The sequence below is a fragment of the Juglans regia genome, chromosome 12 (assembly GCF_001411555.2).
Source record: "Juglans regia cultivar Chandler chromosome 12, Walnut 2.0, whole genome shotgun sequence".
Taxonomy (NCBI): Eukaryota; Viridiplantae; Streptophyta; class Magnoliopsida; order Fagales; family Juglandaceae; genus Juglans; species Juglans regia.
Window position 1 is genome coordinate 7,676,334 of NC_049912.1, and position 20,181 is coordinate 7,696,514.

Genomic DNA, 20,181 nt, shown 5'->3' on the forward strand with positions numbered 1-20,181 from the left:
TCTCAGCTCATCTCACTTTCCCCCCGCTAAGGATTTGGAGGATAAGTATCCATCACAACATCACAATTGATTATAAGGTATAATTGTGATTTCAACCACAACTACTAAAAAGTTTTCACTCGACATTGCCTAGGGATTGGATTCTGAAGTTAGGATCGACTCAACACCTTTTATTTTAATTCATAGCTTATAAGATTTGATATGGTATGCACAGATGCTTGCAAAATTTAATCTAAGATCTAATGGATAATTGTGAGAAAAGTTATTTGCAATAAACAACAATGCATAGTTTATATATATAAAAAAAAAAAAAAAAAAAAAAAAAGGAAGAAAAAGGAAGAAGAAGAAGAAAGAAGAAAACAACAACAATGGCATATAAAGAGGTAGTGTGTTCATACAAAACAGGAATTCCACAAGTTGGTGCAAGTAGCAAAGCAAGAAACAGAGAGGAAGCATATCATTTTCGAGAATTTCGGCACATCGATCAAGCCAGAGATATCCAACATTGTGGCTCTTCGAACATACCATGAGTATCACAAACATCTCTAGATACTAGGCCCCACTTTTCCCAGACACGTGTTATCACCTGCTTCTTCCTTTCAGGTTGCCTGCTTTTGATTCTCCCCAATAATCCTCTCCCTTTGACCTTTCCTTTGTAGCACACTAGCATAAAACTCACAATCAGAATTTCCAGCGGAGAGAAGAAGAAAATGAAGGTGAGTGAGTAGAACATGTATTCTCTTTTCTAGATAGACCATCTGTATCTCTCAGAGCTCTTATGGATTGACTCCCTCTCTGTTTTATCTTCCTTCTCTGTCACAGATCTTCAACTGGGTGCACAAGAGGTTTCATCATACCGTCCTTAAGGGTTTGATTATCTCCCAACTTTGGTCTTTATTGATTCCTACCATAAAGAATTCACAGTTTTTGCTGAAATATTCCTTGAATCAATTTTAAAATACTATGTTATTGTCTTGTTCAACCATTCAGTTAAATGTTACTGTTGGTTTTGTAAAGTGCTTGTCACTTCAGAAAGCTTTTCTGATCTATCTGCATTTTCTGTTTTTGCACAGATGGGCTTGCTGGAAATGTGAAAACAACTGAATTGGCTACAAAAAACACTGACAAGCAGGCGTTACTCAAACAAGTTGCTCTTGTTGAAGTGCTTGATGGCTGGAGGGATGGCATTCTTACCATTGGAACGTTGGGATTCGACCCTCTAAAACCCTTCAACCAACGAAACGAGTATTTGGTCTTGCAAAGCGAGGAAGAGGATGAGCAGAATGAAGAAGGTGAATATTCAAGTGATGGTGGTGATGACAACGAAGAAAATGTCGAACATGAAGAACTGAATCCATTGATGTCCACAACATTTGGACACAGTTTTGAAGATTTCGAATCCAATCCTGATAATGGCAACCTTGATTGTGTTGATGATGTTCCTCTAACTCCATTTATGGGGTCTCCAGGACTCAATGCTGAGTTGAACAGGGATGGGGAGCAACAGAAAAAGAAAGGAGAAAGAATAACACTGGCTGATCTTTTCTTGGCTGATGTTGATGTTGAAGGGGAATTTCATTCTGGAAAAGTCCCAAAATCAGGGGAAAAGCCAGCTCTTAAAGCAAAGAATGGCCTCTCTTTTGCCAAGAAGTTTATTCCTCGTGTAAAAGAGGATTCACGTCCGATCCAAAACTTGCAACGAGTGAGTAATGTTGTTTTATTACAAGCCCTCACTTACGACGGAGGAATATAACAACCGATATGTATTATTAAGCTTACTATAATGATTTTTCTTTTATTATAGTTCTAACTAGGAAGTGGTAGCTTGTTATAATGGAGTATGCTAAATTTGATGAATTGGTTTTGATAATTTGCAATAATGGTGTAGCTGATGAAGAAGATGTTGAAGAGGAAGATCCATCCAGATTTTGATGCAAAGATGCAGAAATCAGATTGCCTGAAGCCTGGTGCAATAGGACCTGTTTCCAATGGCAAACATGGAGCCTCTGAGTTCATCACTCTTCTTCCTACTCAAGGTAATTCTTGTAAATTTAACTAGAGCCCTAGTTTTTTTCCCCAACCATCTCATTTCCCAGATTGTTAACAAAGAAAATTAAGAGCATACAGTTGAAATGTTAAGTACAAATGGGTGTGCCTACACAGCCTGATCTTGTCAATCTTGAACCCCAAATGATTGGGACACAGTCACACATATGTTACATATCCGAGCGCTACCACAACCACGACCACGACCACATCCATGTCTCTCTCTCTCTATGTTTTAGCATTATCCGGGAGAGAGAAAACTAAATGATGTCCCTACAATCTTACTCATAAAAAAATATATTTGCAAGTCTGTTTATTAAAAGAACGTGTATAGAGTCTCTTTTGGTCTTCTACTTTCAAGAGTGATTCATTGATGTTTGTCTACAAGTCAATTAATTATAAGAATCTAAGCCAAAAGTATATGTATGAATTAGTTTGACCCAGGTGGTTTGTGCTCAAAAATAATTTCATAGCCTTTTTACCCTAAAGCCCTACCCTTCTTTCTTGTACCATACTCAACCGTTTAACCTGTTCTAGTTGTAAGTACTCTCCAACTGCCATGCATGAGAGGGCCAGGGTGGGCTCACAACAAAGAAGCCATCCTTACTGTCATTTTCCATATGATAAAATTCGTCTAGTGCTAATGGGTCCCTTCTACAGTACAAAAATAACTCTAGGAACTCTTTTTCGTTAGGAAAGTAAATTCATCTCAATTCATTTCAACTCATCATTACAATTTTTTTAAATCTCAATATAAAAAAATATAATAAACAATTTAACTTTTTTAAATTTTAAAATAATAATAATAAATAATATTCTAATAATATTTTATCATCTCAATTCAACTCAACTCAACTCAATTTAACATCCAAACGCACTATATTAGATAGTAAATCCAACCAGGAAGGGTTCCACCTTTAATTATATATATTCAAATCATTCTGTTATCATATGGATGTTATCTAATATAGTGGTTGCAGTTTAATCTGTTTAACTCTACTCCATTTTTTTTTTAAATGAAATGATATTATGAGAGATGTTCGAGATTGCTGGATTTGGATACACAAATCTCTCTATCTCATCTCATTTCATCATTATAACTTTTTTAAATTTTTATACAAAAATATAATTAACAATTCAACATTTTTAAATTCCAAAATAAAAATAACATCTAATAATATTTTATTCAACTACGTACTATTCAAAACATCTCATATCATCTCATATCATCTTAATTGTCTATCCAAACCCAATAAATTATCTTATTGGATCAATATGTCTTCCACGCTTAAAAATTCGGATCAAAATCAAACCCATTTATGCACTTGATCAATCAACTCATGTAATCGTAATTAAAATTTAGATGTGGGTTTTGTTGATAGTTTTCCCCCCTTGTTGCAGGTGATACAGTGGATCTTTGAATAAGGACCTGGTTCCTAGAGATTGTTTTTTTGTTTTTATTTTTGTTTTTTTTTTGGTGATTGCTATGATGAAATAATTTTTCAAGGACAGTAATTTCGGAGGTTCTCTTGTATATGAACTGTTGGATCATGTAATTCTCTTGTTTCAGTGTATGATGGAAGTTTGGTTTGTCCCGTAACTGATACACTATGATGGTTTATGCTTTGAAAGAGAAATTCTATTTGCAGTCCCCACTTGGGGACTGCATGTGCAGACCCCTTATTAAATGAGAAAAAACATCATTTCAGGAGGGATAGTTTTGTAATTTTTAAAAAAATTAAAAATAAAATTGTCTAGACTTGCATTGCAGTCCCCAAATGGGAATTGTATCTAACATTGCTCGCTTTGAAAACTTGCAAGCAATGGCAATTCAATGCAAACAATTGCATCAGTACTATTGCACATTTTTTTGGCAACCTTCTCATTCTATTAACATTTACATACCCAAGTACGGCTTAAGTTTTAGAAGAATTAAATATTGAAAAAGATTATGTTAAGTCTAGTCTTATAATCTCAACAACGCATCGTGCGTATACGATTAGTAATATAAAAGATATTATTTGTATTTAAGAAAAATTTATAAAAAAATTATTTCTCTATATGTCAGTTATTGATATGCAAGAAATTATGAAATTTAAAATTTAAAATTTAAATTTCAAAACAAAACTAATAAAATGAGTTTTGTACGTAAAATTATAAATATATTTAGCACTACTCTAATAATATATAATTTGGAAGGCGTGCAACTTTGCTCTCGCTACCGTTTATGTTATTTGTTGAATTAAATTATAAATAAAATAACGTATATCATTAAATTAATTTGTAGATGAAAAATAATATTTTCAATTAAGTTAATAATTTTATTTTTTTTTAATCACCTCAAATTTCTGTCTTGTTGTAGAATGGATTTGAACATTTTCAAATGCATCACCCTCAATTATCAATCTTTGGAGGCCCAAATCTTAATTATCAATCAATAGGTGATCCGCTGTTGCAAAGAGCATAAGGAAGCCCACTACCATTTAACGAAGACATGGGCCCATGTCTTCTTCCTATTCTGATAAGTTCAGTTAGATTTTTTTTTTTTTTTTTTTTTTGCTTTTAACTGAAACAATATGGCAAAATTGGTTAAAGATGTTTTTGTTAGAAATTGCTAAGGGTCCGTTTATTTTTAGAGATGAGATGAGATATTTTGAAATATATGTAAATAGTATTGAGATATATTGAGTATAAATTAGATAAGATAAGATGAGATAAAATTGTATTTATTGATAAAAATGAGATGAGATGAGATTAGTTTGACTTTTTTATACTAAGAATTGATGGCCGTGGGACCCACAACTAATAATATTATTTTTAAACACAAGTCAGCCGCCCAAATGACCTGCAACCCACGCATGAACAGTAAATCCGGAATGGCCAAATCTGCTAGCGTTTGTTTCGGCACTATTGCGACATTCATGTTCATTTTTATTTCCCACGCACGCGTGCATGCTTCCGTTATTAAATCAAGAAAGTAATAATTTATGACTTTTATCAAATATTGAATTCAGTTTGGTGGAAATATTTGTAATGTTAAAAAAAAAAAAAAAAACAGCAGTTTTTTATAAAATAAAATGCAAAAATCTTTTGTATGCAGTACCTATTTTATCAAATATTTGTGTCACTCATTCTTAATATTTTAATATTATTTTTGTCATTCATTATTACTACAGTAGACACTCGTTAAAAACAAAAAGAATAAAATATTAAAATAAATGTGATGCATGGCTGAGAAAGAATTTATTATTTTTAATATTTAAAGGTATTTCAGCAATTTTTGATATACATTAACACGTGTGTTAATAAAGGAAGCTTCGTCAAACCTATTTTAATTTGAACGAAGATTAAAAACACTAATCATTTGGAAGGGACCAAATAAATAAACAAAGAAATAACCAAATCCAATAACGTAATTCATCTACCATTTGCCATTAAATAAATAATATGTCCACCATGATCAAATGTTTAGCAATCCACATCGAGAATTATATCATGTTTAAATTTACATCTCGCATAAAATACATCAGTTCTCGAAGATAAGGATACTTGCAATCACAACAAAAAAATATCAGTATTAAATACACGCGTAGATGCCTTAAATAACACCATCAATGGCCACCCCTTGCTTCCCACATAGAAATGGCAATCTCATCTCTAATTGCACCCATATTGTTTTGGGCCTCAGTTGACAAGTCTACATGACCAGATGAGGATCCCCCGTCACCAACCGCAGGCTCAATAACTGGTAGATGCATCGTACTCCATGTCTGAAATATCCAGTCATCGGGGGTGACCGTTCTAATATAGTTGTGCAGTGCACAGCACGCTGTAATAATAAGTCCTTGCCTCCCAACTGAATATGGAGGCATGTTGGAGAGAATGGTGAATTGTTCTTTTATAACACCAAATGTTCGTTCTACAATATTACGAACTGTTGAGTGACGATAATTAAAATAATCTTTATACCCATGAAAACCCCTATCATTGTGACGATCACTCCGGCGATAACGTTCTCTTGGATAGGGGGCAGCAATCCCGTAGTGCATGGATAAGCTGAATCCACAAGATAATACTGACCTGAGCGTCAATTTATTTTCAAAGCACAAACTTCAATTAATATAACGACGATCACAAAGAAAGTTCCAACTTAATAATATTTGACAAAGTTGTTTGGGAAAAAAATATTACCCTCTGGTGGCCATGGAAAACGGGCTTCTGGATCACTGGCAGCATGGTGGAACACATGTGCATCATGCGCGGATCCCTCCCATCCAGTGTAAACAAATATAAACTTTATATCGAAATCAACTATTGCCAACACATTTTGGGTAACTCTACCCAACCGATTTCGATATGCCTCGCGCAACTCAGCTGGGACGACAACTGGTATCATCGTACCGTCCATCACGCCAATGCATCCCTATAATATCAACAAATCAATCCCAACTGCCTAACACAACCAACTAATGCTAATAATACTATTGTTACATTGTATGTTGTAAAACAAAGTTTGAATTTCAATTGTTACCTGAAACCAAGGATAATTACGATTGTTGCTTGAAATATAAGGGTGCACGTTGTTCCTTGGAGTTGGCAAAATCAAATGCCTTCCAATCTCACATAATGCATTAATGACTTTTCTAGCGTTTTTATTGATTGTTTGCGTCGAATGTTGAAACCTATCCCCAACAATTCGCTGGCCTTCTGCATGGCCCACAAGAAGACAAAACATACCCACAACTTCCTCTACCGTCACTTTTCTTCTAGAATCACGTACCAAGTGATTGGTACGTAACAATCCGCATAAACAGCGGAATGTAGGTACCTCCATACGAAACATAATCTTGCAATTATCTGGATGGCCATTTAGAATTCCTAATATATATTGATGTCCTCGGAGGCCGATATTATGTTGTGGCCTTGGGGGATTCCTTCGCTGTCTGTGGGACAGTATCCTAATAGCGTTCATGATATCTATGGGCTCCATCGGATCATCACTATCACTCTCGTCGGTCCAAGAATTGTTATGCGCCATTCTCTACTATATGATGTCGAACTAGTCTAAAAACTCAAGACAAGTTCGGGAATAGACCAACAGGAGGGACCTATAGCATTGTGAAGTATTTTTCATGAGTGTACGTTTCCATTATAGAGAAGAAACCAAGAAGCTCAATATATGCAAAGAACCATACATAGTTAATGGATTCTTAACGATATCCCATATCTTTAATTTTCATGCAAATGGAACTTACATTATTATTTCAGCAAAACATACAAAATATATGCTTGAAAATATATTTATAAATTCTTATGAATATAGTATATATATATATATTCTATATTAGTTCAGCAAAGACATGTTAGTCGATGTGTTTGTGTCTACTATTCATACTAACATCATGTGTTATTGCTTGTGCCACTGCCTTAAATCTAACCCCATGACCACTGTTTTTTTATGATCCTAATAGCGTTCTATTACATCTTCACCATATTAAATTATATAGAGCATATCGATAGTTATGAAAAATATACATGCTGTCGAACAGCTTGTAGGGCAGGGAGCATATCATATATATAGTTCCATATATAAAGTAAACCAACCTATCAAGTGGAAATGCTAATATTGAGAAACAACAAAAACCAGTATACTGATGACAAAAATACCCACTGCCGTAAATGAGACCAAATTTACAAAGTTTTAATTATTGGTTAAAAGGATATGTTGGATAACTAATTCAGAGTTTAATTGGTTATTTGAAATATGTGTGTCTGCCAATGTCTCGGTCTGCTGAGGTCTATCCTTCATTACACTTTCGCTTTATTTTTCTAACCTGAAGGTTTTGCCCCAGATCATTATAATCTTGAATTTCTAGACATTCCATCTGAGGTCCAGTCTTGGAGGGGTATTGAACTGTTTATTCAATAAAACTGTGCTCCTTTTCCTTCACCAAATTTATCTCCTCTCATTCTAATGCCAACACCAAATTGCAAATGACATTTATATGAACTCATCATGTGACATTTATGAACATTTTCCGTGCTTTAATTACTTGTAGTGTACATTGTGGTGTTAATGTTGAAGAGTAGGGATTTGTTGGGGTTCCCACTATTGCATTAATCATTCTTGCTGTTCCTATCATTTCTCATCATTCATAGAATGCATATGCATGATATATATACATATATATGTGTGAATGTTTACACCTATATCACCTTATATATATATATATATATATGTATTTATACACGTATTTCTCCTTCTTCCAAAATAACTGCTGATGCCCCATTTACTCAAAATTAGTACTTTCTTCTAGTTTGCTTTGGTCACATGGAATATTTGTCTGTGCATGTAATATTTGCCGAGCAATGCTTATTTTTTGTTAAATAACAAATTATTTCCTTTTTCTGCCTCAAGGCAAGCTCATCTGCTGGTCCTTCCAACTGCAAGTTGATTGATCATTTCATAGGGATGGGATTCTCTAAAAAGATGGTTGCCAAAGCAATTCAGGAAAATGGTATAAGCTCGGTCTTACTTAGGTTAGGCACATATTTTTTTTGGTAAGCATTGCAAATAACTATTAGGTTGAATGTCCAGGAGAAGAAAATACAGATTCAATTCTAGAAACCCTTCTCACATACTCGGTGAGTGAATACCTACGCAACTCTCAGATACTGTTTTTGCTACTTCGACCTTGGCTGCATAAATTATTTTCCATTACCCCATCTCGATTCTATGGACTAAGCCACATTGTATATAATAATCAGTTCTCTCTGTCTGTCTGTTTTTCTCTCTCTCTCTCTCTCTCTCTCTCTCTCTCTCTCTCATTCACCCATGCACGTAAAGGAATTGCATACCATTTAGACCAATTTTTTGCTGACCTTGTTAACTTTTGCTGACACTCTTACTCTTTGCTCATGCCTTGGTTGGAGTTCCCTGATCAATCCCCCCTCAACGGCAGAGGGAAAAAAAAATCTGGACTCAGCTAATGGTTTCGGATTTCCAGAACCTACAGCTGCATATTCACACTGCAGTTACAACTATATTTCCATAAGGTGTCTATTAATAGTTTAAGTCAAACCAGATTAACATCTATGGCTAATTGTCTTCAGATTAACGTCAGAGCTTATGGCTTCTCACGAGCTAAACATCTAACCCTATTACCAAATTATATAAAACAGTCCACTTGCACTAGTTTTTCCAGAAACAAACTAATATATGCTATATATATATAGCATTGGTCCAGTCACCTAGTTAATATAATTAATATACATCTTATTCACTACAACAGAATGTGTGTTTTGTGACAGAGGAAACTGTCACAAAAAAATGGCAAACCGTCACTAAACATATTTGGTGACAGTTTGAAACCGTCACCATGACCGTCACCTAAAGTGCGTCACAGAAAATATTTGGTGACGGTTTACTGTTCAACCGTCACAAAAAATATTTTTAGTGACGGTTGGAAGTGTTCCGTTCGGTACAACGTTCGAACGTTCCTTTTTTTGTGACGGTTATGAACTGTCACAGAAAATCACGTTCGGACGTAAAATCAAACGTTCGGACGTTATACCCGACCGATTGGCGTTCGAATGAGAGAAGTTGACGTTTGTTGGATATCGTTCGAACGTATCATATTTACGTTCTAATGTCAATGCGTCCGAACGTTAATTACAATAAACGTTCGAATATTTGTTCGAACGTAAACGTAAATGTTCAAACGTAGCGCGTTTAATGTTCGGACGTTATTTCGAATGTAAACGAAGGAGCGTCCGAATGCAAGTTCTTTGTTCGAACGTTAGTCGGTTTAACGTTCGAACGATTCAATTGTATTTACGTTCGAACGTTTGTTATAGTGTGAACCAACGTTCGAACGATTTTTATTTACATTCGAACGTACAGATCAGAAATTCTATTTTAATAAAATTTAAAAACAAAATACCAATTGTATCATATTACATACCCAATTAACAAGTAACAATGTCTTATAAAAGTACAAAATTAGATATTAAAACTAGTCAGAAATATTGATAAAATTTATTTCTTCTTTTTCCCTCGCCCACGGGGATTCTGTTGCAACGACATAACACGCTCCATTTGCACCATCATCTCTCGTTGCACTTGCTCTTGCACTTCACTGCGTATTCTTTCCTCCTGGTCTCTCTGTTGGTCCTGCAAACGCGTCTCTAAATGAGACTGTCGTTCTAAGAGAGACTCTAACTCTTGCTGTCTCGACCTCATATACTCATTCTCACGCCGTGCAGCTTCTAAATCTGCTGTAAGATTATTAATTTGTGAAGCCGATGAGGTTGAGGAGGATGAACATTTATGCTTGATCGATCGTCCCAAACCTCTTGCCGTACTAGACTGCGGCCCGAGCACTTGGGTGAATATGTCTATGTCACTAGGAGAGGATTCCGCAGAAGTCGACTGCATCTCCAACATTTTGCTCTGCAATTTAAAAGGTAATGATCGTAAATAATTAGTAACGTATTAAAAGAAATAGAAATAATAAATAAACTATTAAAATGTTCTATAAAAAATTTATTTAACAAAATTAACACTGCTTACATAATTATCTGCAGCGACAGGATCCATCCACTCACTATGCTCATTAGTGTGAGCAGCAGCATAGACATGAATGAGGGAAAAGTTTTCAGGATCATCACGTTTCTAACAAAGCGACAATATTAGCAATTTTAAAAAGATAATGTTAGTACTTATCAGAAAGAATATCAGGAAAATAAATGAATTCTATATTTTTTTAATTACCATTTTTTCAGCAAGACGGTGGAATGACCTTGAACTGGCACGATGGTGGACAGTCAGAACGGATCTATTCTGTGCATTTGTAGAACTTAAGTGCTACAAAATATATTAAAAATGTTAATTGTAATATGTATACATATAATGTATAAAACGAATATGAATGTAAATAATTAAAAGATATAAATGTAAAATACCTGATAATCTTGAGATGCGAAAAGATCACAACACTTTCTCCAATCATCTAACTTCATCTGCTGAAAAGGAGACTGCGCAGCCTCTTCCAACGTCTCAAACTTCTTGAAGTGGTCATGACATTGTCCTTTGTGACGTCGGAATAGTGTAGCCATCAACTCATTCACGGTTCTTAAATCCTCGCTACGGCCAAAGTCGAGGTCGAATTCATCCTAACAAGGGAATCAGGTAAAAAATATAATATATTAATCTAAGTGAAAAAAATGTACTGAAAAGTAAACTCACCAGCACACGACTTCGAATGTGCTCCTTAATCTCATTCGGAACATCTCGCCATTAGCGCACATAAAATGGAGCATAAGCTCGAACTACTGTGCCAATATAGGAGGAAAGCGCTGCTGCACTATCATCCACTCCTCCAGTGGAATTATCAGGAATTGTGATCTTCAGTTTACCGTGCCTTCTATTTTTTTCAAGAGAGATTCCACGTATATAGCCACGACCGCGACGTGCAGATGCATGAACTACATGATAATAATAGATATACTATAATTATAATTATATAGTTATTGAGAAAAAAGTATTAACTATATATATAATTATCAACGACAATATTTCCTTATTGGTAGGTGTCGACTGGCTGTTGTTCTCTTCTGTGTTAGCTTGATCTTCAGGAATGGATTCCTCGAGTGGGGAGTCCTCAATGGATTCAGGACTTGGACTTGGCGGAGGCACATTTCTTCGTTGTCGTTTTGGCGGCATTCTTTAAAATAATTAATTATATCAAAGAAAATTAATTAGAAGAAATTATGAAAATTTAAGATATTTTATAGTCACCTATATAAATAAAATATTTAGTACTTTTATTCTTCAGATGAATTTTTCATGCTTGTTTCAGAATCTCCATCAATAACATCTTCATCATCATCATGCACCTCTTCTTCATCATCTTTATCCACCTCCTGCCCGGATTCTGATTCGTATTCATCTTCTGACTCGTCTTCTTCATCTTCCTCCAAACTGACTTGAATTGAATGATCATTTAATACAGACGTGTCGAGATGTATGGGTGGGACATCATCTCTACACAAGGGGAGCAACTTGAGTGCACCGAGGTCAACAAACAAGTTAATACCCTCTCCATCTTCCTGGTATGCCTCAACAATCGGATTGTCATCTTCATCTCCACTATTCTCGTAATCTGCACTCGTTCCTGCTTCATATATATTTCGAGGAACAAATTTTTGTACGACTCGCCAAGTCATCTCCCCACTATCTTCATCAGCACTTTTCATTAGATCAATCAAGTAATAGACTTGGGTAGCTTGACAAGCCAATACGAATGGATCATCTTCGTACCATTTAGATGCAGTATTGACACTCGTAAAGTGATTATCCCTATGTATCTAAACCCGACCACCGCCTAGATCCCACCAATCACATTTGAAGACATATGTTACAGACCCACCCAGATATTTCAATCCGATAATATCACGTATGACACCATAATAGTCAATATCATCTGTTCCATGACTCCCCTCGACCAACACACCATAGTTTTGAGTCTTTCTATTACGTTCACGGTCCAAAGTATGGAATCTATAACCTCGAACCGTGCATGCAGTATATCGAAGTGCTCTATTTGAGGGACCACGGGCCAATGCATACAATTCAGAAGAAATTGATCCGGGATCACGAGCACGTTGTTCCAAAATCTAAAAATTGAAATAGTATATATTTATTATTTTATTATCCAGAATTAAAAATTTCACAATATAACATATATATAATTTTAGTTCACACACGTTCTTCAAACCATCCGAGAAATTCTTTCTCGTGTCTTGCCTCTATATTTTCTACGCCTTCCGTTCTAAGTTTGTCCATGTGGTCACTGTTATAACATGTTGCAAAAGAAGTATATTTTGAGCACAACAGTTCTAATTAATTTAAAGAAAACTATAATTATTCAAATAAATTAAATGACATACCTAAGATAATCATCAATCTCTCGGCAGTTATTTAGCACATACCACCGAACTTTACCCAACTCTCCATCAATTAAATCGTAACCTGTTTGTGCACCCAAGGGTCGTACATTCTGGGAAAACACTGATAGCTCACGAGGAGGCGGAGTAGCAAGATCAGCATTTCGCTCTTGACGACTAGATCGTGTCTCAACACCACGAAGATATAGAGAGCAAAATGTTAACCATTCATCGTGTATATAAGCCTCTGCTATTGAACCCTCAGCTTTGGCTTGATTCCCAACAGTGCGCTTCAATCGACCCAAATATCTTTCAACTGGATACATCCAACGGAACTGCACCGGTCCACCCAGAAGTACCTCTCGCGGTAAATGTATTGCTAAATGGCCCATGACATCAAAAAATGATGGTGGAAAGATCTGCTCGAATTTACATAGTATAGTAGCAATGTCTTCTTCCAATTTCGACAACACATCTCGATTTACTACCCGAGCGCACAAATCCTTGAAAAACATACATAGTTCAGATATGGCGACACGTACATTAGATGTCAGCTTCCCATGAATTCCCACAGGTAATAACTTCTGTAAAAATACGTGACAATCATGACTTTTCAATCCATTGATTTTCCAATCATCGGGACTCACGCATCTACCAATATTTGAAGCATAACCATCTGGCAACTTCACACCTTGCAACCATTTACAGAAATCAATCCTCTCCTCCCTCGTCATCGTAAAACATGCATGCGGCATGACCACCCTGTTGCCTTCCACCCGCAAATGCAGATTATGTTTAATTCTCATTCTCTCAAGATCTTTCTTCGTCTTGATCGTGTCTTTCGTCTTTTTGTTAATACTCATCAATGTACCCAGTATATTATCACAAATATTCTTCTCTATGTGCATTACATCCAAACTATGTCGCAACTTGCATGACGACCAATACGGCAAATCAAAAAAATACTACGTTTTGTCCAATTCAATTCTGATACGGCTCGTTTTCTATTGTTCTTTCCCCGACCTTTGCCAAAATTGTTCGCTCTAACATGTTGCAGTTGTTCCACTATCTCTTCTCCAGACAACTCTTTTGGTGCAATCCTATCCTCTACTCTCCCATCAAACTTGGCACATTCTCTTCTCCATGCATGATTTGCTGGTAAATAACGTCGATGACCCATGAAACACAACTTCTGAGAAAATTTTAGCCACTCACTAGCAGTTTCTTTATTACACGTCAGACACGCTAACTTCCCTTTCATACTCCAGCCGGAAAGATTCCCATACGCCGGAAAATCATTTATGGTCCACATTACCGCAGCATGCATCTGAAAATATGTCGACTTAGATGCATCATAAGTTCTAACCCCTGTTTCCCATAACTCTTTCAGCTCTTCAATCAACGGCTGCATGAATACGTCAATATCATTTCCAGGTGATCTAGGGCCAGGGATGAGTAAAGTTAACAAAAAGTTTGGCGCCTTCATGCACCTCCATGGTGGAAGATTGTACGGAATCAATACCACGGGCCAAGTGCTATAACTTGTACTCATATTCCCAAAAGGGTAGAATCCATCGGTTGTGAGTCCCAGGCGCACGTTCCGAGCTTCTAACCCGAACTCTGGATACTGATTATCGAAAGACTGCCACGCAAGTGAATCAGCTGGATGCCTCATATACCCGTCATTCTTAACTCTTTTCTCCTCATGCCACCTCATATCATGAGCTGTTTTCTTACACATATATAGTCTTTGCAACCTAGGTTTCAAGGGAAAATACCGCAACACCTTAACCGGCACGTTTTTCTTACCTTTCCACCTCGACTCTCCACATACAGGACATGCTTGTTTCTCCTCGTTCTCCTTCCAGAACAATACACAATCATTCTTGCATGCATGTATGGACTTGTACTCAAATCCTAATCCCTTTCTCAACTGTTTCGCTTCATAAAAGTTCTTAGGCAATGCAGACCCTTCGGGAAGCACCTCGTTAAATAAGTCCAATACCATGTTTATTGCTTTCGTCGACATCCCACACAATGATTTTATGTGAAGCAACCGCACAATAAATGACATTTTGGAATGTTTTGTACAACCTGGGTAAAGCTCGCGCTTTGCATCTTCCCACAGTGAAGGAAAATTTTGACAATCAGTCCCTGATCCACCACTTGAGGCATTGTCGTTAACCTCATCCATAAACATCCCAGCTCCAATGTCACCCAACATCTCCTCCATCTCATCATGCTCATAATCATCATCCATGTGCCGTAAATAATTGTGATGATCGACCAATACATCTGCTGACCCTTCATACGGCTCACCATGCAGTACCCATCGCGTATACCCCAGATCCATACCGTTCATAAATATATGACGCTCTACTTCATCCAATCCTATCGCACACAAATTTTTACACCCTCGACATGGACACTTAATGTAACCACGACTATCAGCAGAGGCCCGTGCAAAATCAATGAAAGTTCTTACTCCACATGCATAGGGTACGTAATCCTTTCCAAGTCTATCGTCCAAACGCATCCAATTTTTGTCCATTTCTAAAAACATCTATATATTAATAACACGTACATTGAAAATTCACATGCATGTCATGCTCCAATTCTCATTACTTTTTTGATAAGGTAGTTGGTCCTATCCCATTCGAGATTATATTCTCCATATTACACAAATCTCGTCACTCTACTAATTTCCACGTTAGTAGAAATTCCTGCAGCACCTCCCCATAATTCTCCAAGTATACATGTTCAAATATCGGGATTGTGACCCTACGAACAGTATACCCGAAGAACAATAGAAGAAGATACCGAAACTTCATATTAAACGTGGAAAGTAGTGAGTAACAAAAATGTGTAATACAGATAATATAATCTCAAACTGTCCACACTGGACAATTCAGGAATCAGTGGACACATAAATGTACACTGATTCCCAAACGGGTCTAAGGGTATTTATGCAATGTCACACGCATCTAGCAAAAAATCATACTAACAATATCTCCATGTTGTTTACATTAACAATGTCACCTTCAAGTAGTGTTATATTGTTAAATTAAAGAGAGATGGAAGATAATTATGTGACCCTAAGTTTCGTGCCTTGTACACAACAAGGGAGAATTATCTTGAAGAAATGTTTAAATTTTAGTCTAATTACTTAACCGTCACAAACTGTCCGACCTTGACAACTCTCAAGGCCGGAGAGACTATGACAGTCAAGCAATTAAATTAAAATTCCAACATTTCTTCAAGATAATATTCCCTCGTTGTGTAAAAGATCATCATTCTTAAAGTATAATTTTAATTGATATACTTAATTTCAAAAGTTATACTATAATTTTAATTATTATAATTCGTAAATAGTTACTTTTATGCTTATTATTACTTAATTTCAAATATTATTATAAATATTTAATTATCATACTTAAATTTCAATGGTTATACAATAATTTTAATTATTATAATTCTTAAAGAGTTACTTTGATGCTTGTTATTACTTAATTTCAAATATTATTATAAATATTTAATTATCATACTTAAATTTCAATGGTTATACAATAATTTTAATTATTATAATTCTTAAAGAGTTACTTTTATGCTTGTTATTACTTAATTTCAAATATTATTATAAATATTTAATTATCATACTTAAATTTCGATGGTTATACAATAATTTTAATTATTATAATTCTTAAAGAGTTACTTTTATACTTGTTATTACTTAATTTCAAATATTATTATAAATATTTAATTATCATACTTAAATTTCAATGGTTATACAATAATTTTAATTATTATAATTCTTAAAGAGTTATATTTATGCTTGTTATTACTTAATTCCAAATATTATTATAAATATTTAATTATCATACTTAAATTTCAATGGTTATACAATAATTTTAATTATTATAATTCTTAAAGAGTTACTTTTATTTGTTATTACTTAATTTCAAATATTATTATCACAATTTTTCAAATCCATATCACAACATATTCACAATAACTCACAATATATTCACAAAATAACATGCCACATGTATTAACATATTTCTAAACTTGAGTAAGCAATCAACATGTATTAACAAAGCCTAATGACAATATATTTCTAATAATAAACACAATATTTCAAATTTATATCACAACATATTTAAAATAACTCACAAACTATTTACAAACTATACAAACAATAATCACAATATGATAAAGAGTAAGCATCAAATCACAACAACATATTGATAAAGTTTAGAAATATACCTAGCACTCACAATATCCTCTTACAAATCAAAATCTTCAAGCTTCCCAAAACAAGCAATCCTTCAAAAAAATACAATACTAACTTATTAGAAATATTCTATAACAAAAACACATTCTATAAATATCATAAAATTTAAATAAAGACAAGAAATAAAAATATTTTTTTACCAAAACTCAACTCTCTCTCACTCTCTAACTCAACTCTCTCTAACTCTAACTCTCTCTCTCTCTCTCTCTCTCTCTCTCTCTCTCTCTCTCTCTCTCTCTCTCTGTGTGTGTGCAGGACCCTCTCTTTTTGTTGCGCGCACGGGAGAAGAAGAAATGATGCACTTCCTCCCGTGCGCGTACTGATTAAGTTCTAAAATTATTAGTTTAAACGTTCGAACGTTTAAGTTTTACGTCTGAACGTTATATTCTAAAATTATTCCCGCCCAGCACGTTCGGACGTTTACAATACACGTTCGAACGTATCATTCTTATGATATAACATAAAATCTAGCGGGAAAGTTCCCGCACTTTCCTCATTTTATGTTCGAATGTATCACAATTTTTCGTTCGAACGTTCGTAAATTTATAGATAAACGTTTGAACATTTAACTTAAACGTCCGAACGTACATTTCATGAAAGTGTTACCATATTTGAGCGGGAAATCTCCCGCACTAATTTAACTAACGTTCGAACGTTAACAGATTTGGTGTTCGAACGTATAGTATAAACGTCCGAACGTCTGAATAATCACACAGATACCTTAATCGAGCGGGAAAATTCCCGCCTCTTAGTTTAACGTTCGAACGTTAACTTGAAACGTTCGAACGCACGATTCCTACTATACTAACTTATAGTATAATATATATACTACATCTTATATATCTATAACTATATACTACATTGTATAGTATGATAGCATAATATAGTTTAAATGAGAACATCAACATATATAATATATAAACTATATCATATATATAAATCAATAATATATATTAAATTGTTACTTATTAAATTCTTTATTATATACTAACTTATAGTATAATATATATACTACATTTTATATATCTATAACTATATACTATATTGTATAGTATGATATCATAATACTTTAAATGAGAACATCAATGTATATAATATATAAACTATACCATATATATAAATCAATAATATATATTAAATTGTTACTTATTAAATTCTTTATTATATACTAACTTATAGTATAATATATATACTACATTTTATATATCTATAACTATATACTACATTGTATAGTATGATAGCATAGTATACTTTAAATGAGAACATCAACGTATATAATATATAAACTATACCATATATATAAATCAATAATATATATTAAATTGTTACTTATTAAATTCTTTATTATATACTAACTTATAATAAAGATTATATACTACATTTTATATATCTATAATTATATATTACATTATATAGTATGATAGTATAATATTTTATATGAGAACATAATAATATAGTATATAAACTATACCATATATATAAATCAATAATATATATTAAATTGTTATTAAATTCTTTATTATATACTAACTTATAATAAAGATTATATAATACATTTTATATATCTATAACTATATACTATATTGTATAGTAGATAGAATAATACTTTAGATGAGAACATAATAATATAGTATATAAACTATATCGTATATATAAATCAATAATATATACTGAATTGTTACTTATTAAATTCTTTATTATATACTAACTTATAATATAATATATATACTACATTTTATATATCTATAACTATATACTACATTGTATAGTATGATAGCATAGTATACTTTAAATGAGAACATCAACGTATATAATATATAAACTATACCATAAATATAAATCAATAATATATATTAAATTGTTACTTATTAAATTCTTTATTATATACTAACTTATAGTATAATATATATACTACATTTTATATATCTATAACCATCAATAACATTGTATAGTATGATAGCATAATATACTTTAAATGAGAACATCAACGTATATAATATATAAACTATACCATATAGATAAATCAATAATTTATATTAAATTGTTACTTATTAATTCATCAATAAACACCATAAACTCATAAACTATTCACAAAATTCACAAACAATAATCACAATTATTTCAAGAGTAAGCATAAAATCACAACAACATGTATAAACATATTGCTAAACTTTATAAATATAACAAGCACTCACAAAAAAACCAATAATCTAATTGTCAATAATATTATATAACATCCTAATATATAACTTAAACATTTATAATATAATATATTATAGATAAAATTTTGGAAATTAAATTGACAAACGTTCGAACTTAATAATAAGTACGTTCGAACGTTCTGTGTATATAAGGCCAAAACCGAACGTCGAAACGACATTTCCAAAACGTATCCATCGTCTTCTCCGTTCTTTGCCGCCACGCCTCCGTCACCGCCGCCGTCAACTCCGCCACAACCGTCACTAAAAGGTAGGCATTCATCTTTTATGCAAATAACATGTATTTTATTGAGATTTAGATTGAGATTTGGATTGAGTTTTGTTTAAAACCGGATAAGTATTACCGGATTTTTCAACTTCATTTTCCGGCCACCACGGCCAGTCATTGGCCGAATAGTCACCGTAGAAATGTTTCTTGAAGTGTATACTTCATTTACATGGTGACATTTCGGCATTTAGACCCTTGTAGAGAAATTTTCGAGATTTCAATAATGGCTGAGTCGACTCAGCCATTTTGCGTCGAAACGTTCGAACGTTTCACTAAGACATTCGAACGTACGACGTTTAAATTACCGAGCCGTTACGGCTTCCACGTTCGAACGTTAATCGTCTTACATTCGGACGTGAATATTATTAAATGACATACGTTCGAATGTTAATATTTACTTTCGCACGTAA

The 20,181-nt window shown here is 33.8% G+C and overlaps 2 protein-coding genes across 2 annotated transcripts; one reads left to right on the top strand and one right to left on the bottom strand.

Moving 5' to 3' along the window:
- Positions 1 to 407: 407 nt before the first annotated feature.
- On the top strand, positions 408 to 3,720 carry LOC109010404. The gene is made up of 5 exons (XM_018991236.2): positions 408 to 716; positions 823 to 868; positions 1,074 to 1,702; positions 1,889 to 2,036; positions 3,448 to 3,720. Exons 1-5 carry the CDS (start codon positions 711 to 713, stop codon positions 3,465 to 3,467), a joined length of 849 nt encoding a protein of 282 aa, XP_018846781.1. The 5' UTR covers positions 408 to 710; the 3' UTR covers positions 3,468 to 3,720.
- A 1,937-nt stretch (positions 3,721 to 5,657) lies between these two features.
- On the bottom strand, positions 5,658 to 7,084 carry LOC109010400. Its single transcript, XM_035683732.1, has 4 exons — positions 6,578 to 7,084; positions 6,238 to 6,469; positions 6,016 to 6,126; positions 5,658 to 5,965 (listed from the first exon to the last, which is right to left on the bottom strand). Exons 1-4 carry the CDS (start codon positions 7,082 to 7,084, stop codon positions 5,658 to 5,660), a joined length of 1,158 nt encoding a protein of 385 aa, XP_035539625.1.
- Positions 7,085 to 20,181: the final 13,097 nt, after the last annotated feature.